The sequence below is a fragment of the Dromiciops gliroides genome, chromosome 5, assembly GCF_019393635.1.
Source record: "Dromiciops gliroides isolate mDroGli1 chromosome 5, mDroGli1.pri, whole genome shotgun sequence".
NCBI classification, from domain to species: Eukaryota; Metazoa; Chordata; class Mammalia; order Microbiotheria; family Microbiotheriidae; genus Dromiciops; species Dromiciops gliroides.
In genome coordinates, this window is record NC_057865.1 from 105,296,269 (window position 1) to 105,321,477 (window position 25,209).

A 25,209-nucleotide genomic window follows, 5' to 3' on the forward strand; every position below is an offset into this window, starting at 1 on the left:
ATACCCCTTTCCCCTTCATCAGCCAAAGCTGATGTTTTTGGGAAGGAACTTTATAAGTAAAGTAATATAAAAATATGACAATATAGATGCACAGAAATGACAAATTACAGAGCAAAAATGTATAGAGCAGAGGCAACTCATCTAGCTGTAGACTGGCTTTGGCACATACTAGACCTGGCTGGGGTTTAATGTTGCAATGAAATGAAGCACTTGGTCACTCAAGCTAACAAAAAGAGGTTTGCTTAGCCGTAACATAGAAAGGATATTCACAAAAAAAGATACTCTGACTTTTAGCTTGGATAGGCACCTGATAACTGTCCACTCCCCCCAGTCTCCATATAGAAACATGTCTGGTCAGCAAGAAAAAAATTATTCTCATGATCTTCAGATATCCATCAGGTCTGAAGGGCACTAACTCCTTATGGGTAGGTCTTTTTTTTATGCCCTTATGGGACCAGGAAACCAGTATGGTCAGAGACTCCAGGTCTAGCCTTATTAGTAACCTTTAGAGCATATGACTTGATTCCTTAAAGCTATTTATTTTATTTATTTTTGTCTGGTCCAAGGGCTAATTGTCAAACTCAGCCATGCTTTTCCTGATTGAATTACTAGTTCTACCTGGTTCCCTTCTAGAAGGATGACTTATCAGAACCATATCATTATAATGTTATAATATTCAGTGTATAACTATGTTGAGATTTATTTGCAAATACTATAAAAAAATACTATGAAAAAATACTATGAAAAATACTATGAAAAAATACTATGAAAAATACTATGAAAAAATACTATGAAATACTATGAAAAATATTAGAATACTATTAAATACTATGAAAATACTATGAAAAAAATTAGAATATACAATAATGTTTCCTCCAGTAGTAACAGGAAGGTCATGAAGATCATTTTCTTCACAGAGTCAGTGCACTGGCTAATGCCTATAAGTATCTGTGTTTATTTTTTCTCTTTTCTCTGAATTGTGGTATAGGAACATTGAACTCCACAACCAAATGTGACCAGGATCTGAAGAGTGTAATGTTACTCTTTAAATGTTATATTCATATGTTTGTGACTCTGTCTATGTATTTGTGGCTAGTCAGTTAACTTGTGCTCCCTTTCCCCAAAGTCTTCTCATATCCATGCTGAGCATCCTCAGTTCCTTCAGTATGATATAGTTATAATTTATTTTCCTTTGTGCACCTTCCAACTTGTCAGTATGCCTTGTAAAAATCTGGGGTGTAAGACTAGTACACAACCTTGGTATATTTTGGTCAGCTTTTAGGGTACATTGGGACTATTAAATCCTTTTTCAGGAGGTCATATTCCTCAAATGTAGCATTAGGTTTTTAGGTAGCACATCATGATTTTGAATCATAGAGCGTAGATTCTAATATACTTCAACATAACTATTGGTCTTAGTATCAGTTATTTTAGCGCTGGACAAATTATAATAGATAAGCATATTCAGGACTATAATATTTAATCAGCCAATCAGAATTAAGTACCTCCTATGTGCTAAGCACTGTGCTAAATTTTGAGGATACAAAGGCAGAAGTGACACAGTCCCTGTCTTCAAGAAGCTGACTTTCTTAATTCCCTTTTTTTTCTCCAAAGCAAAAGGCATATAATAAAACACAAGGTGAACAGGGCCTGGCAAGTAATAAGTCCTATATAATATAGCCATTGTCATTATCATTATCATTACTACATAAAAATGAATTGACCCAAGTAGCAAACATTCTTTCCATCCCAACACAAATGGCTCTCATCTCCCATTCTTCCAGGAGAATACCATTAAACTTACCATTTGATCTTTTGTGAAAGAGCTTACACTCTAAAGGGGGAAACAATGTGTATCTATTTAAGTGTATACAGAATATAGTTTGTGGATAGAAAGCACTAGTAATTCATAGGGTCAGGAAATGCTTCATGGAGAAGGTGGTGTTTGAGTTGAATCTTGAAGGAAACCAAGAATTTTAAGGGCTAGAATCAGCCAATCAATATTTATTAAGCATCTGCTATGTGGCAGGCACTATGTTGAGCACTGTGCTAAGTACTAGAAGTGAAATCGTGTTATGTTCCAGGCACGGGGGACAGGTAGGGAGATGGGAGATGGAGCGTTGTATGTGCAGCAGTGTAATTAGCCAAGTCTGGTAGAATTGTGGGATTTGTGGAGGAGAGTGTTGTGTAAAAAAATTGAAAATAGCGAGGGGCCAGATAATGAAGAGTTCAGATGCTAGAGGAGTTTATATTTGATCTTCAGGTTATAAGGAATCACTGGAGTTCATCACTTGGTGATTGACATGGTGAGACCTGCACTTTAGGGAAATCAGTTTGTTGGTTGTAAGAGGTTCATTTGGAGTGGGGAAAGATTTTAGGCAGGGTTATCAAATAAGAGTCTGCTGTAATAGATCAGGTGAGAGATGATGAGGGCCTGAATGAGAGTGGTAGTTTTGTGAATGGAGAGAAAGGGGACTGATAAGAGATGTTGTGGAGAGAGAAATGTTACTATTTGGAAACTGATTAAATAGGTGAGTGACATCAAATTTGCAAACCTGGGTAACTTGAAGGTTTGTGGTTGGTGCCCTCAGCCATAATAGGGAAGTTCATAAGAGTGTATAAGTTCATTTTTGGGGAAAGACAGTAAGGTTTTTTTTAGCCATGCTGAATTTGAGGTGCTTATAAGATGTCTAGTTGGAAATGTCTGAGAGGTAATTGGTGATGGTTAGGACTAGAACTCAGAAGACAGACCAAGGCTAGAATATATAGCTTTGGATGTCATCTTCATAGAGATAATAATTGAACCAATGGAAGTTGACGAGATCAACAAATAAGATAGTGTAAAGAGAAAAGAGAACAGGGCACATAGTGAAGCTTTGGGGTAGACTGGCAGTTGTCAGTTGATGTAGCAAAGAAGACTGAGGAATGGTCATATAAGAGAGAGGAATGTTATGAAAACTCAACAGGGAAATAATATCCATTTGGGTAATCAAGAGAATCAAATAATGCAGAATGGTTTAGAGCAGAGTTTCTTCACCTTTTTCTGTATCATGAGCCCTTTGGCAATCTGGTGAAGCCTGTGGATCCCTTCTCAGAATCATGTTTGTTCCTTCATAATTGAAAGAAATGCTAAATTTCAGTTAGGTTAGTGAAAATAAGGTCATTTTTTTCACATCCAAGTTCACAGACCCCCTTAAAATTATCCATGAACTCCTTGGGGTCTCTAGGCTCTAGGTTAAGAATCTCTGGTCTAGAAAGAGATTGAGAAAAGGCTATCAAATCTGACAGTTAAAAAATCATGAGTTTTAAATTATTTTATCCTTCTGGCACTGCTTTATGTAGAACTTCTATGGCAAAAGAAGGGAGGTATATTGTGTACTTCATTATTAACAGCCCTGTGAGGAGTCAGGATCGGTTCTTTCATGGATCAGAGGTCTAATGTCCTTGGTGGTTGTTTTCCTTTACACTATTGTGGTCATTGTGTAAATTGTCCTTTTGAGGCTTCTTCTGTCACTCTGCATCAGTTCATACAAGTCATCCTAAGTTTCTTGAATTCTTCAATCAGTCAACAAGTATTAACTACTACTTTATGTAAGGTCCTGTCTAGGCCCTGGGGATACAAGTTTGAAGAGTGAAACAATCCCTCCTCCCAAGGAGCTTTCATTATAGTGGGAGAGAGAAGCTCATATAGCTGGCATAAATATGAAGTGAGTCAATATCAATACATACAGAATACTCAAATACAACATTGTTTAGAAAGGGGGAGCATTAGTGGTTGGGGAATCAGGAAAAGCTTCTTGCAGAAAATGGTACTTGTTCTTTATCTTAAAGAAAGATTGGGATTCTGTGAGGCAGAAATAAGGTCATATGTCCTGTGTCCTGTGTCCTGAGGGACAGAGAAGAGACCATTTTGACTGAGTCACGTAATAGAGAAGAAGGATGTAATGTTCAGTGAGGCTGGAAAGGTAGATAGGGGCCAGATTGTAAAGGGCTTTAAAAGCTGAACAAAGGAATATTTGTATTTTATCCTAGAGACAGTAGAAAGCCATTGGAATTTATTGAGTAGATGAATGATGTGGTTAGATCTTCACTGAGGAAAAGCTATTTGCTCTCAGTTTGTAGAATATCTTGGAGTGATGAGAGACTTGAGGTTGGAGACCAGTGAGGATGCTCTTGCTGTTATTTAGGTGAAAGTTGATAGATGTATGAATGGAATTAATGGTTCAGATGGAAGGGGTGTTGTAGAAGTAGACACAGAAAGGTTTGACAGCTGAGGGAGAAGCTGAGAATGATGCTTAGGTTATGGACCCTGGGAGATGGTGATGCTCTTCAGTGGAAATGAGGAAGTTTGGAAGATGGGAAAGTTTTTGGGGAAAAGAAAATAAGCTCAGTTTTGGACATATTGAGGATCATTGATTGTGAGCTAGAAGAGACCTTAGACGTTGCAGAGGAGGAAACTGAGGTTCACAGAAGTTAAGTGATTGCCCAGGACCACACAGCTACTCAGTATCTGTGGTAGAATTTGAACTCACATTTTCCTGACTCCAAGTCCAGCTCTCTTTCTACTCATATGCCACAATTTGTCCAGCCATTCCCCAATTGATTAGCATCCTTTTTGTTTCTTGTTCCTTGCTACCACAAAAATGCTGCTATTACTACTTTTGTATACATGCAAATTTCCCCTCTGTCTTTGATCTCTTTGGGATTGACTATAAAACTATGTCTTCTATGTTGTTTATAATGGTTTATATTAAAAATTGAATATCAACCATTTCCCTATTATGTTATTATTGCTATAAAAAATTAGATTCACTTTATTATATAATTTCAGCTTTTCCTGAACTTTTCCAGGTATAGAAGAATACCTGTAGGTGCAGTGTTCCTCCTTGTGGAACCAAATCCTGGGTGGAGCTGCTTCTTCCCCTGCCTAGGGCACTTAAACATTTCAGGGCTGTCTTGAGGTCCTAGAATTGCCACTCTAGTAGTGCCTGAAATTATTATAACCAGCTTTACTTTCCTCACTTCACAAGATATTTTACTTGACTCCAAGCATAGTCTTTTAATCTACAATACTTTATATTGAAAAAATAAAATCCCTTCTCTTGTATTTGGACCTTTTTCATAATTATTTATTGTTAAGTAGATCATTTACATTTTACACATAACAGACTGTTAGTGGTATATTATGTAAGGGGATTCTTATCCATTAACTACTTATAGTTACCTGTTTCTCTGGTTGATCTCACACCTATTTTGCTTCATATTGATATCTCTTGTCATTTCAGGGTGGATTCATGCTGTGCTCACATCTCAGGACTGTATGGCTTTTGGAGGGAACTTTCTGCACAACCTTAATATTGGCATGCAGCTCAGGTTGGTCTTCTCAATATTTAAAGGTCTATATTTTTTCCTTTCTCTAGTAGGACATTTTTCAAGCTTTTAAAAAAGATAACTATCCAGCATATGTTAAACTGGGATCACTGGAGAACAGGATCTGGGAACTAAATAGGGATTTTTTTAGGCTTTTAAAAATTAATTTAACAATTTTGTCTGGAGCAGATCTCAGTGTATTTCAGTTCTTCAAGAAGAAATTATTATCAAGAGCTGAAAAAATTAAGATCTGCCCAAATTTAAATACCTCTAAACCATTTACGTGTTTTGTTTTGGCAGTTATTAAATGAGCAAGACGATTTAAAGGTTGGCCAGACTCAAGTGTGCAACATGGTGCTAAAAAGAGCAACCCAAAGTCAGGATTGTTGCCTGAACACCTATTTTAGTTGTTGCCCAGCATGTGGAGCTGTTTTCTAAACATATTGTTTTTATTTATTACAGTGGAATCCTGATAAAATTCCATCTGTTAAAAGATCACACATTGGGTTTGTATCCTAGTTTTATGAAGTCCACCTTTTTCCTTACAAGTGCAGCAATCAAACTTGACAAGCCCATTAGCTGGATAAGATCACAGTTCAGCGTTGTCCAAATTTGGTCTTGTTAAGGTTTGACTGTACAGTACTTTGTCTTGTACCTCATGGCCTGCCTATTTTATTTTTCTTAACATTGTATCAGTTGGGTAAATATATCTAGTTTTACTATTAACTATAACTAAATAATTATACTTCCTTAAATATTATTCATTTAGGTGTTATGAGATGGAGAAAAGGCTAAAAACACCTGATCTCTTCAAATTCCCTTTCTTTGAAGCCATATGTTGGTTTGTAGCCAAAAATCTTCTGGAAACTTTGAAAGGTAATTATTTCTTTTTGTTTTTTTAAAAATTAATAAAGTATTTTATTTTTTTTCCGTTACATGTAAAGATAGTTCTCAACCTTTGTTTATACAAGCTTTACAATTTCAGATTTTTCTCCCTCCCTCCCCTCCTTCCCCCCTCCCCTAGACAGCAGGTAATCTGATATAGGTTATATATATATATAGTTATATGTATGTATATATATATATATATATATACACACACACATAATAACATTAATCCTATTTCTGCATTAGTCATGTTATAAGAGAAAAAAATCAGAGCAATGATGGAAAACCTCAAAATAAAAAAAAAAAACAACAGCATCAAAAATAAAAGAAATAGTATGGTTCATTTAGCATCTATACTCAGCAGTTCTTTTTTTTTTTTTTTCCCCTGGATTTGGAGATCCTCTTCCAGGTAATTATTTCTTTGTGAACCTAACTTGCTAAATGTTATCTCATGGCAAACAGAACTTCTCAAAAGCCAGCCTTTTGAGTTGTATCTCCCCAAAACTTATATCAAGGTTATTTTTTTAAAAGTTAGTGTAAAACAAAAAGTTAACTGATTTCCTGACAACCAGAAACCATTTTTTAAAAAATTGTGGAATATTGAAAGCTGACCATTTCATGGTTTGTTTTATCATCTATGAACAACTGTTGAACTGGTAAAATTTAATTCTTATTGGTTTAATTCTAGTTATTTTCTCTTTATTATTTCATTTCTGCCAATGTAATATTAAAGTTTATAGCATATTGTCTAATTTCATCAGTCAAGTAGTAAAATTAATTTCTCTTTAAATGATGTTAATGAATATATTGTAATGCTAGAAACTATATTTCCCATAGAAGAACAGAGATAAGCTTACTGAAAGAAGACGAGACAAGCTAAATATTTCAATGCCTTTTCTTTCCATCATCATATAACAGGAATAAAAAAGAACATTACTTTCAGGATATCATACATGCTATAAGATTATAAAACTCATCTGACCACACATTATTTTCCCCCTTTCTTTGTGGATATACTTTGGGCAAAGTTGGGGAGTTCATCAGGCTGTTTCCTGGGCAGTAACACAAATGTGGTGAGGAGCCCATTGATAGGGCTGACTAGCGGTGACTTGATAAAGACAATCCAAGACTCATATAGTAGCATTAGTTCCAGAAGTTAGAAAACTTAGACCTTTGACTTCTCGGTGTAATCAGTGTGTTTAGCAGGTACCTAGTGAGATTGTATCTTTAGCTTCTTCTAGTCATGTTGCATTGACCTTTGCTATATGATTCCACCAAAGTCATAAGAAAAGACCCAGTTTTTTCAAGCCTTGTTTTCACAGACACTAAGTTGTGTATACATGGGACCCAATTTTAAAATCAACTTGTAAAAGTTTCTTTGTAGCCTTTAAATTTCACATTGGAGGTCAGGCTGGTTTTGCTATAGCCTTGGGTTGCCTTACATTCTAATTCTGCTTCTTCACTCAGCCCTTGACAGCTCAGCTAGTTGATACCCCTATTTTTTTATAGTCATTTAAAAATACCTAAATATTTCTAATTACATAAAATTAATTTAACATGTTAAAAACTCGTTATGTTATCAAGCACTGTGCTGAGAGTAAAACAAGACAAATGAATAGAGACAGTATTGGTACTAAATTATTAGACTTATTAGGTACTTAAGCTCATGTTTACTAGGCAATACTTTTTCTGTTCCTTGTATATGTAATTGTGCATAGAAGTGTTCATGTTTGTTTATGTATGTCAAAAAAAAAAGAGAAAATGAGTTTACCACAAAATAAAGTATGTACCCTCAAGAGTTCCATGGGATTTTAGAGAAAGAGGTGGCATTTAAAGTGGGCATTGAAAGATAAGATTTCAGAAAAGATTGTAGATTTGAGGAGAGGGGCATTCCAGACATGGAGAATAGAATGACCCAGAAGAGTGAATGTGTGGGATCTTTTCAGATGGTGATATATATATATATATATATATATATATATATATGTGTGTGTGTGTGTGTGTGTGTGTATGTATGTATGTATGTATGTATATGTGTATGTATATATGCATGTATGTGTGTATTGTTTTCTTAGTTCTCCTCTCTTTGTTCTGCATCCCTCTATACAAGTGCCCCCTTGTTTCTCTGAATTCTCCATATCTGTCATTTCTTATGGTATAGCACTACTTAGATCACTACTATAGCTATTATGTAGTTCTCTTCCAAGTGTTGTCTGTGTCCTTTGTTTATTGTTTTTTGGTTAAAAAAACACCAACTCAACATTCCTTTTAACTGCTAGATTGGTTCTAAATCACTTTTACTGTTATGTCCTATAAAGTGCCTAAATGGCTGCCTTTATTCTTTTTGTTTTCCAGAATTGAGAGAAGACGGTTTCCAGCCCCCAAATTACCTAGTGCAGGGAGTCAAGGCATTGCATACTGCTTTAAAATTATGGATGAAAAAAGAAGTAAGCCACTTTTTTTTGTAGTTCTAATGATTATTTTTCATCAGCTAAATTGATTAAGGTGTTCACTTTAGGTGTGAATCTTGAACAAAAACCTGGGTGGACAACCAGGAGGAGAAAAATTTGGCTTTATTGATAAACATTTCATGGTTTATCATACCTATCTGTCTATCTATCTATATGTATACACATATCTCCTAATTTGTGCTTTTATTTAAGGAATTTAAGGCATGTCCTAGATCTACATCTGAAATCAACCTGTATTCACAGAATCACTGAATTTGAGGATTGGGGGAACCTCATTTACCCTTTGTACAACCTATACATGAAAAGAATCCCCATTATAACAGCCGAGCTCTGTCTTGAAGACCTACAAGGGGGAGAATCATAATGGGGAAAAAAATAATTCATATATACTTTGTTTTTGTTTTGTGAGGCAATTGGGGTTAAGTGACTTGCCCAAGGTCACACAGCTAGTAAGTGTTAAGTGTCTGAGGCCGGTTTTGAACTCAGGTACTCCTGACTCCAGGACTGGTGCTCTATCCCATTCATATATACTTTGGACATTGAGTAAAGGGATGTTAAACTCCTGGTAGGAGCTCTAGTAGCAGAGATAGAGCACAGAGTTTGCTACAATTGTCACTAAAGTGAGGTTTTATGGCACATAAGGACAAATAAATACTTGTATAATCTGTGACCCCTTGAATTGAAATTTCCAGCTTTCCACTTATCAAAGACTGGTTCTTCAGAAATACATTGAGGCGTGGGGTCGGGTGATTAGCGGGTTATCCTTTGAGGGATCCTCTACCAGTGAGCAATTGATCAGCGTGTTTATTGAGTACAGACAATTCTTGCTTTAGTAGGGCAGGATAGGCAGGAGCAGGATTGAGGGAGCACAGTATTTATGGTAAAGTTAATATAAGGATTTTTTTTTTGAATGCTGATTTCTTTTGGAATTCTTTACATACAGTAATATTTGTTTAATGTGAATTTATGTAAAATGAGAACTGTCTGTACCATGTTTTAATTCAGTAAACTTTTGTTAAATACCTACTATGTATACAACACCCTGTTAGATACTAGGGGTATAAAGATAAAATGGAAAAATGGTCTTTAGCTTCATGGAACTTACATTAATGTTTGTAGGCAGCATGAAAGGAGCAAATTAATAGAGGAGGAAGAGAGAATATTAGTGTGTAGAGGGGTTGACCTTGGCAGAGAGGAGGGTGACCTTTTGTTCAGACCCTGGAACAAAATAGTAGAGGATCCTGGACCGTTTTAGAGGAATTTTGAGGTGTGAAGATAGAGAGCAGAAAAAAGATTGCCTCTATTTTCTCAATAAATTTGGAGACAAAGTTTTTGGCTGAGAGGGTGGAGTGAAGGGATAGCATAGGGGGTTTGAGGAAAGAAGATTTGAATTAATCTCTGGAAAAGTGTGACAAGGTTCAATCAAGGGAGGGTTAAAGGCTGTCTGTACAGCAGTGAGAGCCCAACTGAGATCAAAGTACATATGTTAATAGGTGACCCATTTCATGGGCTGTATGACTTTCATAGCACTGGGAAGGAGAGCAGATGAGGAATTTGATGGAGCTTTGACAAGGTAAGGGAACATAGTATTGAAGGTAGAGAGGATAGTATATAGCAATAGGAGATAGCAGCATCAGGAGCCAAAGACTCTGGCTTCAGATTCTGGCCCTCTTATTTGTGTGACCTGGGCAAGTGATTTCACCTCTCTGACCTCATTTTCCTTAAGCTTCTTCCTGTCTAAAAGGAAGGGATTGGACTAAATGACTTCTAAGATCCCTTCTGTTTCTTAAATTGGTGATCCTGTTAGAATACATAGAAGCCTCGGTAGTAAATACTGTGCCAGATGCAACAGAGTATCAGACTGGCTGACTTCCTGAGAAGATGTGACTAGATGAAAAAGACTGACTACATGCTTACTATGTGAATGGTGCTATGCTAATAACAGGCATTGAGGTACAGATAGAAAAAGCAAGACACCACCTCAGAGAGTGGCGGCCAAAGCGGAGTCTTGGTCGGCTGTGTCACAGGGTGAATAGCAATCCAGCAGTGATGGGCTTGATTAGATGGCTGCTTTCAGAGAAGGAGTGCCTGGGGGGATAGTTGTGAAGTAATTGCTGTGCTTCATTCTTTAGCAGTTGGAACAGATTCATCATGTTAGTATCACTCTTGCTGACTTCTATTTTTTATGGGAAAAAATTTATTGATGCAGGAGTCATACTGATTTAATATCCGGTGATTTGGAGTTTGGCAAACTGTGGCACAGGCTGTTCCTTACACCCGAGTACACTCCCTCTTCCTGTTGGTCTCTTAGCATCACTGGCTTCACTCATATGAAGCCTTTCCTGAACTCTCCAGTGCATTCTCCTTCCTGAAATGACCTTATGGCCATGGGCAAGCCACTTAGCCTTTTTGGGCTCGAGTTCTTCATCTATAAAATGGAGCTGACTTAGACGGCTTCTAACCTCAGATCATTTTTAGCAGTAAGTCAGTGATCCTGTGAATATCACAGTCTCCAAAGAATTTGAGTTACTTTTCACCTAGAGAGTAATAGATACAGATATGGTGGGCATGAATAGGCTACAGAATGTTACCAAAGAACTGCATGTGAAGAGAGGTATAACAAGTGGTACTGAAGAAATAAGAGGTGACTAGTGAGGTACAGTGAGTGAGTGAGTGAGCAGGGCCTGTGATTTCACTGGATACCAACACCAAGTAATAGAGGAAGAACCCAGGCAGAGTGTCATGAACACTTGGAAAGTTAAATAGCACAATTACAAAACACTGTTCACACAAATAAAATCATATCCAAACAAATGGAAAAATATCAATTGTTCATGGGTAGGCTGAACTAATATAATAAAAATGACAATTCTGCCTGAATTAATTTACTTATTCAGTGCCATACCAATCAAACTACCAAAAATGATTTTATGGAGCTAGAAAAAAAAATAATATAATTAATATGGAAAAACAAAAGGTCAAGAATATTGAGGGAATTAAGGAAAAAAAAAAGAAAAGGAAGGTGGCCTAGCTGTACCAGATCTAAAACTGTATTATAAAGAAAAGTTAAATAGCAGTACGTTAACAAAATGAGATTTCGTGTCACAGAATATTTTATTTATATACTATTAAATAGGATATAAATTGTATCAACATTAAGTGTCATAAATTCTGTTCAAAGTGAATTTTTTTTATATGACATTCAATGTTTAGCTACTTTTTAGGATGTTAGTTTTCAGAGAAATGCTTCAGGCAAAAAGATGAGAGGAAATTATTTTCTCTTGTTTGAAGAGTTGAATTTTTTTTTGAGGGAATTAATATTTAGAGGTGGATATTTGAATGTGCACTTGATAGTCTTCAAAGTGTTTTACACACATTATTTCATTTAACCCTCCTAACAGCCTAGAAAGGTATACACTACGGGTATTATTACCTCCTTTTTATTCATTAGGAAACTAGCTCAGAGAAATCAAATGACATGCCCATGGTCACACCATTCTTAAGATTGGAGTCTAGCTTTGAAGCCAGATCTTCCTGACTTCAAGCCCTGTATTTTTCTTTCTCTCATATGCAGGTTAGATTCACAGTTTTATAGTTGAGACAGTAAGAATTTATTAAGTGCCTACTGTATATAGGCTCTTATTAGATAATAATCTGATGTCATAACTCACAGACTTTTTTTCTGGTGAGATTTTTTTTCATAACTTGTTTTTTATTGAGGAAGGGGAAAAAAACAAGTCTCCTCCATTATTCATATTAGAACTACTATTGAAAAACTAGAGTTATTTCAGTAAATATCCAGAAACTGTGTGAATTGAAATAAAAGTTAAGCTTATTAATGTCTTCATTGGTTAGCTGTAGTAGTAGTAGGCAACATTTTAAACAAATGATTTTGGTCAAGTAGGGTTTTGTTTTTAAATGCAACAATAGAGCCATACTGTAAGAATTTCTTTAACTTCAGTATATAATTCAGTAAAAGAAGAGTTTATCTTTGATTCCATCTCAGAGAATTTGAGCTGCTTAAGGAAACAAAAGAGTATCTAGTTACTGGATTGATTTCATCAGTTGCATGGACCCTGAGGCCAGCATTACTAAGAAAATCCAGTGTCTATTCATATGGTCTTTGAAGACTTTAAGGCTTACCTGTATCTTCTCTTTTGATCTTCTGATCAGCCCAGGGAGATACATCCTATGGGTACTATGATACCTATTTTACATTTGAAGAAACTGAAGTTCAAAAAGTAACTTTAGTACTTGCTTAGTTAAACTGATTTGCTCCTGGTCATGGCACCAGTAAGTGTTAGAGGAAGTAAATATAAAACTTAGAACATGAGTAAGTTATCAATACTTAGGATAAAATTAATAATGATATTGCTTTAATATTTACATATCACTTTGCTTACAGTGATCCTATGAGGCAGATAGTATGAGTGTTTTAACATCACCATTTGCAGAAGAAATTTGATACTTGTAGAAGTAAAATTACCTTGCCCATGATCACAGCAAGAAATCCTGTAAGAAACAGGATTTGAGCCCAGGCCTCTTTACTCCAAATTTATTGCTTTTTACATCAATTTTTTTTTTTTGTGTGAGGCAATTGGGGTTAAGTAACTTGTCCAAGGTCACACAGCTAGTTAAGTGTTAAGTGTCTGAAGTCAGATTTGAACTCAGGTCCTCCTGAATCCAGGGCCGGTGCTTGATCCACTGCACCACCTAGCTGCCCCTACATCACATTTTACTATTTATTTAGATGTGCATATGAAACTTATAGAATGCAGAAAGTGAGTATGTTGGATATTTAATTTACCTGGGTACTTTTAATAAATGTTAACATTTATTTTTTGTTTCTTTATCTTTGTTTATCTAAATACAGCTTGTATCAGAACATGCCTTTGAAATTCCAGACAACGTTAGACCGGGACATCTCATTAAAGAACTTTCTAAAGTAATTCGTTCAATAGAGGTAAGAGTAGAAACAGTTACCTAAATGAATATTTAAAGTTTTGCTTTTTTGAAGCAGATAATTATAATATTCTAAAATAAACTTTGGAAAACTTATCACATGCTTTAGAAAATACTGTGTATGTTAGACCTTTTGAAATGCTGATTTGATTTTTTAATTTCAGAAAGTTTTAGAATAATTTGGGGACACTGTAATGAAATTGTGTTTTAATTGGACTCACCAGGAAGCATGCCTTTGGGTATATTCAAAGAAGGAGAAAAAGGGCATATTTAATACAGTTTTGAAAATAGGCCTAAAATCAGAGAGCCTTCAATAGTTTTTCTGGGTAACTGCTTATAGCTCCTAAGAGATTAACAAATAAATGATTGGTAATTAGAGAGGTAGCCCAAATGTAACTGAGGGAATGGAGTTAGTAAGCAAAGCAGTTTGGAGAAATAAATCTTAATCAGAATTTAGCAGGACAAGATTTTATAGAATGTTGGATATTGAAGTAGAAATGCGAAGTAGGGAAATGCAATTAGAGAGTATCCTTGGTAGAATAGAACCAAATGGTTAGTTTTAATTTGATTAAATAATTTTTTTGGCAACTACTTCAGGGTTAGGAGTAGAGTCACATAACTAAAACAGTTCAATTCATACATATTTATTAAGAACCTTCTATGTGTGAGACACTGCATTAAGTGATGTAAGACAAAGGCAAGAGCAAAATCCTTTTTCTCAAGGAATTTACAGTTTATTGGGAGGATTCAGTATGTACATGAATAAATATAGAGTAATTTAGAGAGAGAGAGCTAATAACTGGAAGGATCAGGGAAGGCTTCAGAGAAGACATGGCATCTGAGCAGAACTTGGAAGAAAAAAAAACAAGGTTCCTGAGAGGCAGCAGTGAGAAAGGGGGGCTCTCCAGGCTGTACTCTTCCTATAGCCTATGTTGAAAGAGGAGAATGATAGGGGTACAATTAATAGCAGAGAAGCCAGACAGTAGTCTGGCTGTGAGCTAGTAGCCAGTAATAGCTGACATCCCCAGGGATAATTGGACTGGTGTTTCACTGGCATATAGGGAATGCCCAGCCAGGCACACTGACTTTCCTTTTGTGCAATTTATTGTCTCAAGACCCCCAAGAAGTTGTGTGACTTGCCCAGAATCACACAGCCATTGATATGTCAGAGGTAGGTCATAAATACTGGCCTTCTGGCTTCAAGGCTTACTTGCCATTCTACCATGCTTTACATATATTATCTCATTTGAACATCAAAACAGTTTAGTGAGATAGTTGCTGTTATCTTCCTTTTCATATATGAGGAAACTGTGACTTAGAGTAATTGATTTGCTTCTGTATTTTGTACAGTTAAAAATCAAAAAGCTATAAATACTTTCAGTGTGACCATATTGAAAGGCTACTATTATGTAGCAGATAAGCTGGGCTCAGAGTTGGGAATATTTGAGTTCAGATCCCATCTCTGATGTATAACTGGCTGTGACCTTTAACCTTTTAGTGCTTTAGGCAGGGAATTTTTTTTTCCACTTTCTTTTTAGTGAGGCAGTTGGGGTTAAGTGACTTGCCTAGGGTCACACAGCTAGTAAGTGTTAAGTGTCTGAGGCCGGATTTGAACTCAGGTACTCCTGACTCTAGGGCAGGTGCTCTATCCACTGCGCCACCTAGCTGCCCCTTCTTTTTTTTTTTTAATCATAAAACTATTTTATTATTTTCTAGTTACATGTAAAGATAGTTTTCAGCATTTGTTTCCATAAGATTTTTAGTTCCAAAATTTTTTCCCTTCCCTTCCCTCCCTGCTTCCCCAGACAGCAAGCAATCTGATATCGGTTATATATGTACAATCACATTAAACATATTTCTGCATTAGTCATGTTGTGAAAGAAGAATCAGGGGGGCGGCTAGGTGGCGCAGTGGATAAAGCACCGGCCCTGGATTCAGGAATACCTGAGTTCAAATCCGGCCTCAGACACTTGACACTTACTAGCTGTGTGACCCTGGGCAAGTCACTTAACCCCCATTGCCCCGCAAAAAAAAAAAAAGAAAGAAAGAAGAATCAGAACACAAGGGAAAAACCTCAATAAAGAAAAAAACAACAACCAAAAAATAGAAATAGTATGGTTCAATCTACATTCAGAATCCACAATACTTTTTTCTGGATGTGGAGAACATTTTCCATCATGAGTTCTTTGGAATTGTCTTGAATCATTGCACCTCTGAGAAGATAGGCAGTGGCTTCTTAAACTTTTTCCACTCTTGACCCCTTTTCACTTGAGAAATTTTTACATGGGGGGCAGCTAAGTGGCGCGGTGGATAAAGCACTGACCCTGGATTCAGGAGGACCTGAGTTTAAATCTGGCCTCAGACACTTGACACTTAGTAGCAGTGTGACCCTGGACAAGTCACTTAACCCTTATTGCCCCACCAAAAAAAACAAGAAAAAGAGAAATTTTTACATGAGCCTGTATATATAGTTATATGAAATAGGTATGTTACTGTTGCCAAATTTTTTGTGATCCCCATATTCAGTTATGCAGTGCCATATGGGGTTGTGACACATAGTTTAAGAAGCTAGGCATAAGGCTACTCTCTAAGAGTATAAGTAGAAGAAGCTAGGATTTTAAAAGAGTAATAGGAAGCTTCAGTAAATTAGCTAAATCTATATTTAATGGTTTTTAACTGGCCTTGAAGCCCATTTTTTCCTCTTTTAAAAAAATAAACTTTTATTGATATCTTTTATTTTTATATCACCTACACTTCCCACTGTTCTGCAAAACTAACCAGCAAAGGGCAGTTAGGTGGTGTAGTGGATAAAGCACTGGCCCTGGATTCAGGAGGACCTGAGTTCAAATCTGGCCTCAGACACTTGACACTTATTAGCTGTGTGACCTTGGGCTAGTCACAACCCTCATTGCCATGCAAAAACAAAAACAACCCCAAAAAAAGAATTATTTAAAAAAAACAAAAAAACCCCAACTAACCAGTGTATAAAATTTTTTTGATGCTACATGCAACGTTCCACAGCCATAATTCTCCTTCCTTTGCAAAAAAAAAAAAAGTGAGCGAAGAGATCTCTCTCTCTTTTTTTAATAAACATTTTTACTTAAAGTTTTGAGTTCTAAATCCTATCCCTCACTCCTTCCCTTCCACACTCCCTGAGGCAGCAAGCAGTCAGATATAGGTTATATATGTGTAATTATGTAAAACATTTCCATGTAAGAAAACTCTAAAATGAAAGTGAAAAATTGCATGCTTCAGTCTGTGTTTTTTCTCTGGAGGCGGATACTATGTTTCATCACTAGTCCTTTGGGATTGTTTTGGATCATTGTATTGCTGAGAATAGTTAAGTCATTCATAGTTCTTCATTGAATAATATTGCTGTTAGTGTGTACACTGTTCTCCTGGTTCTGTTCACTTCACTATATATCAGTTCGTATAAGTCTTTCCAGATTTTCCTAAAATCATCCTTATCATTTCTTATAGAACAATAATATTTCATCATATTCATATACCACAGCTTGTTTATCCATTCCCCAAATAATAGGCATTCCTTTGATTTCCAATTCTTAGCCACCATAAAAAGAGCTGCTAAAAATATTTTTGTACAAATAGGCCCTTTTCTCTTTTTTTGGATGTCATTGGGATATAAATCTAGCAGTGGTATTGCTGGGTCAGAGTGTATGCACAGTTTTATAGCCCAAAGGCATAGTTCCAAATCATTCTCTGGAATGGTTGGATCAGTTCACAACTCTACCAGCAGTAGATTAGCATCCTAGTTTGAGGGGAGATGTCTTCTCATATCTTTGAGACCAAGCTTGGTTATTATGATTTTGTAGCATTCACTTGAGGTTTCATTCAGTTGTTCTTTCCATTTACATTGTTGTAATCATTGAATTGTTTTCTACAGGTTTTTCCTTGCTTCTCTGTATTCATCATAGTCATCGTTTCCTACAGCACAGTGATATTCCATTCTACTCATATACCATAATTTGTCTATCCATTTCCCAGTCAGTGGACATCTACTTTGTTTTCAATTCTTTGTTATCACAGAAAGCGATGCCACAAATATTTTGGTATATATGGAACTTTTCTTTTCTCCATTTGACCTCTTAATTATATCTGCTTTGCAGTGAAATCTTTGTTATCTCTTTGGATAATTCTTAATAGTTTTCCAGAATGATATGACCATAATGTTTTAGTGTGTCTGTCTTTCCACACACCCTTCAACATTAATTATTTCTATCTCTTGTCATTTTTGCCAGTGTGCAAAGTGTTACATATAAGGTGTCATTTTGATTTGCTTTTCTCTTATTTTCTCTTACTCTTTGGGGGCAACTCTTTCACATGTTATTAATAATTTGCAATTCTTCAGAGAATTGTTAGTTCATATCATTTGACCAGTTATCTGCTGGGGAATGAATTTTGGTCTTCCATATTTTAGGAGTGTGTGCGAGAGAGAGAGAGAGAGAGAGAGAGAGAGAGAGAGAGAGAGAGAGAGAGAGAGAGAGAGATTGATCGATCGATCAAATACTTACCAAAGATGTTTCACGCAAAGATTTTTTTCCTATTCAACCATTGGGAAGCACATTTTTGCAGATATTCTTTGCAAAGCTATTTGTGTCCCATAATGCAGTCCTTTTGAGAGATTTAAAAACTGAATTGTTTTTGCTTTCACAACATGCTTTTATAGGTTTTTAAGTAATAGAAAAATATGGTCTTTATGTGTTTTAAAAAGTGTTCTGAATTATTCTCAATTTTTGAAGGAGGAAAACAGTAAGCCAGTCAAATCTCAGGGAATCCTTACTACATGCCCAGTTTCACGATCTTCAAATGAAGTATCCTCCCCATACCATTCCAGACGAAAAATGAGGAAACTTCGAGATCATAATGTTAGAACTCCTTCTAACCTGGACATCTTAGAACTCCACACAAGAGAGGTGCTCAAAAGATTAGAGATGTGCCCATGGGAAGAGGCAAGTATGATGTTCCTTGAAGGTGGGAATAGAAAATAAAATACTCTTTATAAGGAAAATGTCTAACAATCTTAGTGGTCAAGTAATCTCAGTTTTATAATATTTTATTTTTGCGAACCAAGGATCATTGGTTATAATGATTGAATTTTACCACTCCCAGACTCTTTGAAGAAAGCAACATATGTAAGCTGTTATCTTAGAGAATATACTTTATATCACTTGGGTACTAAAGTATCTTTAGGAGTAGTATTGATGGATGTGTAGAATGAACTTTCTGTAGTTTAAAATCTGGAAAGAAGAGCCTAATGCAGAATATTCAGTGTAAATATAAAACAATGTTGGAAGGATTACTAAATTTAAAAAAAAAATTTCATATGATGATTAGAAACTCAATTGTAGGGGCAGCTAGGTGGCGCAGTGGATAGAGCACCGGCCCTGGAGTCAGGAGGACCTGATTTCAAATCTGGCCTCAGACACTTAACACTTACTAGCTGTGTGACCCTGGGCAAGTCACTTAACCCCAACTGCCTTACCCAAAAAAAAAGAAAGAAACTCAATTGTATAATTTTTGTTCTAAGCCTATATTACCCCAATATAGCAATCAAAGAAAGACTAAATACGAAAACTCCTAATTAGTGTTAGGAAAATATAAATTTTTGACTATGAAAGAAGAAATATATTTTATGTTTAATATGCTCCCTCAGCTTTATGAAGGAAATGGGAAGGAAATAGGCATTTATGACATGCCTACTATGTGTCAGACATTGTGCTAACTGCCTTTGTAAATACTATCTCATTTGGACCTCACAATAACCCTTTGACACTTAGTAATCTTTATTCTTTTTTTTGTGCTTTAAAAAAATTTAATTTTTTTTCATTTATTATTTAGAATTTTATTTTTTTCTAAATTACATGTAAAAACAAATTTTGACATCAATTAAAAAAAACACCTTTGTGTTCCAAATTTTCTTTCTCCTCCCCACCCCAAGAACTCAAGCAATTCAATATAAATTATACATGAGTAGGGGATGCAAAACATCCCCACATTAGCCAGGTTGTGAAAGAAAACAGACAAAACAAAACTTCAGATTAAGGAACTATCAAAAAAATTATGCTTCCTTTTGTTCTTTCTCTTTAGATGGATTGCAATTTTCATAAGTGTAATATTCTTAACTATTGGGTGATAAGCAGACTGCGCTAAGTTATAGGTTGTTGTAAAATAAGCAGGTTTTTCACACTAGCTTAGTTAGAAAAGCCATGAATAAGCTGGGGTTGAGGAGAGTACGGACGAGCTGGCCCTTGGCCTTTCTAAAAAAAGACCGAAAATCCAGTACAAGCTACTGTGTGCTCAAAAACTTTACTTTAATTTTTGTTGTAAAGAGAAAATAATCCAACTTTTATACCTTAAGGACATCTTGAGCTCTAAATTGAATGGAAGATTCAACAAACCCCTCCAGCCGTCTTCTACAGTACCGGAATGGAGAACAAAAGATAATGACCTCCGATTGCTGCTGACAAATGGAAAAATAATTAAGTATGTACAGCAGATGGTTGTATGCTTCTGTTTACAATAGATATACTTAGCAGAGTTGGCTGCAAAATAAATGTCTAGGAATTAAATAACTTTTACCATTTTACTTACATTATAAATAGTTATGCATTCCAATGAAATGTATTACCTGTGCATTGTCTTTTTTCATAAAATCTTCATTACTACTTACTGTAGATAAATAAATTAACTAAAATATATTCTTGATTAGCTTCAAATAGTGACAAATTCAGAGGGATGGTGGGAAATACACCTTTACCCATAAGTTATCCTGTTTTGACTTTTTTTCCCTCCTGAAATGCAGAGATGAAAGACAACCCTTCACAGATCGAAGTCTATATACAGCAGACAGTGAGAATGAGGATTACATGGAGAGGTCAAAAAAGTCAAAGAGCCTAAAGATAGAACAGATTTCAGAAGGACAGGGGAATATAGAACCTCAGAAACCACTTAATAGTAAGTTCATTTTCATTTGACTATTTTATATTAGTTCTCTGCTTATCACATAGTTTAAATGTCTAAAATGAGCTGCCAACCAATTAAGAAATCATGTGGAGTGATAAGCATTATTACATTTGTTGTGGTCTCTCTAAAGTATCTTTTTAAAAATTCTCATTCATAGGAAGTTATTTCTAAATAGTTTTCCAGAGCAAATGCAGAGCATCAATTGTCAACAGAGAAATACTCAAAGAAGCTTCTCATTATGTTGAAAATAATGTGTATTTGATGATACCTTTAGTTGTCAAAATATTCACAGATGAAAACTTAAGAGATAGCATGGGGTCAAATGAGGCACTGAACTCGAAGTCATTAAGACTTAGGTCCAAAGTTGTGGTATAGGAATGTAATGGAATCCTATTGTGCTGTAAGAAATGATGAGCAGGCAGATTTCAGAAAAACCAGAAAGACTCAAGTGGATTGATGCTGAGTGAAATGAGTAAGAACCCGGAGAACATTGTACACAGTAACAGCAACATTTTGTGATGATCAGCAGTGATAGACTTAGCTCTTCCCAGCAGTACAATGCTAAAAGACATGGTGGAAAATGCTCTCCACATCTAGAAAAAAGAACCGTAGAATCTGAATGCAGATTTAACCATGCTTTTTAAACTTTTTTTTTTCCCCCTTTCTTGAGGTTTTTCCCTTTGGTTCTGATTCTTATTTACAACGTGACTAATGTGGAAATATACTTAATGTGATTATGTATATTAGCAAATCACTGAACTTTTCTGGACCTGTTTCCTCATATGTAAAATAGGGGAGGGGGCAGCTAGGTGGCGCAGTGGATAAAGCACCGGCCCTGGAGTCAGGAGTACCTGAGTTCAAATCCGACCTCAGACACTTGACACTTACTAGCTGTGTGACCCTGGGCAAGTCATTTAACCCCCATTGCCCCCCCTCCCAAATCAATAAATAAATAAAATTAGGGGGTTGGATTCAACTATTCAACAGGAAAACCAGGTCAGTGAAGAATATTTATCTCCCACACTGTGATAGGCAGTTGGATGTTTGACCTATATAGTTTGTCCATCAGTATGTATATTTTGGGCAAACACTATATCTGGACAATGAACTGGACCCAAAATTAAAACAGAACGGAAAGTTGACTGAATTGCTAATGGGAACTTAACAGTTTTTTAAAATGAGCTCTGCTTCTGGTTTGCTAATATGGCTACTTGAAAGAATGATGATGCTATCAATACAAATAAAGAAGTTAGGAAAATGGGTGGATTACGGGGATATCTGTTTTGGACATGTTGAATTTGAGATGTATCTGTGGGGCATTTAGGCAAAGACAACTGGTAGACTGTATAGATGTCAAACTATGTGTGTATGTATGTATGTATGTATGTATATATGTATATGTAAAAACTGGGAAGGATCTGTCAGACAGGTAGGAAAAGGACTATGACAGGGCAGTGCCAAGAAAACCCAGGCAGCAGGGAGGAGCGAGAAAGAGAGGGTCGTTAATCAGTATCATTGGGTACCTCAGAAAGATCAAGAAAGATGAAGCCTGAGAAAAAGCCACTGGATTTAGCAATAAAGAGGCAGTTTTGGTGCCCTTGGAAAAAAAACAGTTTCTGTTTAGTGGTGAGGACAAAAGCCAGATTGAAAGATGAGCCCAGAAGTGAGAAAGTGGAGGCAGTTAATACAGCCTAGAGAGGTTGAATGACTCTGTCAGGATCACAAAGCTAATTAGAGACAGAGCCTGGGGTCTAGTAACTCTGCTCCTGTGGGCTTTCTATCATGCTGTTTCCTTTGGGTGAAGAGAAAGGCAATACACGTTCCCAGGCCCCAAGCCACCAGCTTCACAGCTGGTCAGATTTCTAGCCATCCTGAAGAGCTGGATTTCCTATTGATCTCATCAAGCCACCACTTGCCCCAGGAACTTCTCTCCAACAATCTGAACAGTACTTTGATTTTTTTCCCCCTTCATGTTTGCAACATACTTTTTTTAAAAAACTGCTGGCAAGCATCAAACTAGCTACGTATTTAGAACCATGATAATACATTCCTAGTAAGTTTCCTCCATTCTGAATTAGACTACGCAGGAGTTTTTCATCTTTGGTTAGCTCTTATGAATGATGTAATTGATGAGAAATAGATTCATGTAATTAAAATGAAAATCTAGAATAAATTTTTTTTAAATCTAGAATTATTTAAAAGGAAAAAAACCCTTTTTCCTGTTAAAATCAGGGGCTTTCTTAGAATATAACAGCATGTACTAAAAGGTTTTTTGACTTGAATATTTGACAAGCCCTCCATTATTTAGAAATAGGTTGTTGTTGTTTGTTCTTTGTTCTTGAAGAGGACCATGACATGAGAGTGATATCCTGACTTACAGTGAATTGGATTTAAGTGAGGGAGGGCCGTGCAAGGTCACCAACCTCACTCTCTCCTCCAGAACCATCTGGGTCCAGTAGCAAGATATACATCAGGACAACTGGAGATGACTCTGGAAGTTTAAGACAATTGGGGTTAAGTGACTTGCCCAGGGTCATTCAGCTAGTAAGGGGAGATTTGAACCCAGGTCCTCCCAACGTCAGGCCCTGTGCTCTATCCACTGTGCCATCTAGCTGCCCCTAGAAACAGGTAGATAGGGGTGCTAGAGAGAAATACCAGAGTTTTGATTTTTCTTTCCTGAATAAAAACATCAGTGAAAAGAAACATAGCTTTATCCATTAAAATGAAGTCTCTGGGGCAGCTAGGTGGCATAGTGGATAGAGCACCAGTCCTGGAGTCAGGAGTACCTGAGTTCAAATCTGGCCTCAGTAACACTTACTAGCTGTTAGTGACCCTGGGCAAGTCACTTAACCCCAATTACCTCATTAAAAATTTTTTTTTTATTAAGTCTCTGCTACATAGGATTTTTTATAGCATTAACTGAAAATGAGAAGGACATAGGTTTTGTTTAAATTCTACCACTAACTTACTCATCACAACTTATCAGGACCTCAGTTTCTTCATTTGTAAAAATAAGAGACTGGACAAGAGCTTTCTTTACTGTCTTAGCTTCATAGTTTTTTCCTAAGAACTAGTTTGAAAACCTGCTGCCTCTACCACATTGGGATAGCATTATCCTAATAGTATGTTCTTTGGTTAGGTGTATTTTTGAATTTCAGTGTGCCACATAGGCAGATACCCGGATACAGCTTTGTACACTGACACAATTACTCCTTCTCTCCTTCCCTTTTTTTCTTTCAGTGTTTTTTGAAAGTGTGAAATCAGAACTTAGAAATGGATCTTCACAATATTCTGATATTTCTGATTCAGAGGAATCTGGGCCTGATTGCACTGTTCAGGTAAAATCTTTTGTACTGCTTAAGGGAAATATTGCGGAGGGCTCACAGAACTATTGATCTCTGTTTGAGGATAAATACCATGCTTTCCAAAAGGTGTGTCAAATGTTTAAAACTGCTAAATATAGCTTTACATCAGGTTTATCTTTGAACTTTCACATTCATTTTTATAAGATTTTGAGTTCCAGATTTTTTTCTCCCTCTCTCCCTTCCCTCCCCAAGATGGTAAGCAATCTGATTAAACTTTATCTTAATGAAAATAGTTTTTTGTTTTCTTCTTTTTCCTAATTATTATTTTAAATTGCTTATTCAGGATTAACTGGTACATAAAGAGAATATTCTAAGGCTACCATTACATTTTAAATATAATCTCATAGTAATTAACATATGTTTGGACAGGGTTAAAATTAAGCGACAGAATCTCAGTTTGGAGGGGACCTCAGAGGTCATCTAATCTAGTCCAACAGGAACAAGCATCATTCCTGTAAAAGCCCTGGTAAAGGAGAAGGGGAGTGCACGTGCGCTCCCTCCTGAGGCAGCCCCTTCCACTTTGGGACAGTTTCAATTAGCAGGGAGTTTTTCTTTACATTGAACCAAAAATCTGTTCTTCTTCAGCTTCCAGCCCTCATTCCTGGTTGTCTTCTCTTGAAGCAAGCAGAGCAAGTCTAATCCCTTTTCTACCTTCCAACTATCCTATCTCTCCTGATCTCCCCCCCACACACACACACACATTTTCTCTTCTTCAGTCAGTCTACATATTTCCAGTTCCTTCAGTTGAGTCCCATACGGCACGACTTTCAGTCCTCCCATCATCACTGGGCACTCTCTCCTGTCTCTCCTTGCTTTTCTGTGTCCTACCTAAAGTGCAGTGCCTAGTGTGGAATACAGTATGCCAAATATGGGCCTACTAAGGTGGAATCCAGTGAAACTCATCTTCCTGGTTCTGGATATCATGCCTCCTTTCAGCCTAGGAGCATATTCACTTTTCTGGCTGCCATGTTACACAGTGGTTTCATGCTGAGCTTTCCTTGCACTAAAACCCCCAGATTGTTTTCCTAAGAGCAGGAGCTTCATATGTGTTCCCTCCCCGTTACTTGTTGAGTTAGTTCATTTGATATAATTAATTATAACCAAATTGTAGAGTGTTACATGTAACCCTAAGAAATTTCAACTTTGGGGGCAGCTAGGTGGCGCAGTGG

General features: G+C 36.4%; 1 protein-coding gene across 2 annotated transcripts in view; it reads left to right on the plus strand.

Annotated features, from left to right (window-relative positions):
• KDM7A (lysine demethylase 7A) overlaps positions 1 to 25,209 on the plus strand; it is a 93,861-nt gene that overhangs the window by 49,556 nt on the left and 19,096 nt on the right. For both annotated transcript variants that reach the window (XM_043965113.1, XM_043965114.1), the window contains exons 8-15: positions 5,286 to 5,373; positions 6,140 to 6,246; positions 8,614 to 8,705; positions 13,603 to 13,692; positions 18,452 to 18,661; positions 20,071 to 20,195; positions 20,515 to 20,666; positions 23,916 to 24,013. In XM_043965113.1, the coding sequence (XP_043821048.1) occupies positions 5,286 to 5,373; positions 6,140 to 6,246; positions 8,614 to 8,705; positions 13,603 to 13,692; positions 18,452 to 18,661; positions 20,071 to 20,195; positions 20,515 to 20,666; positions 23,916 to 24,013 (962 nt within the window). The remainder of the gene's footprint in view (positions 1 to 5,285; positions 5,374 to 6,139; positions 6,247 to 8,613; positions 8,706 to 13,602; positions 13,693 to 18,451; positions 18,662 to 20,070; positions 20,196 to 20,514; positions 20,667 to 23,915; positions 24,014 to 25,209) is intronic.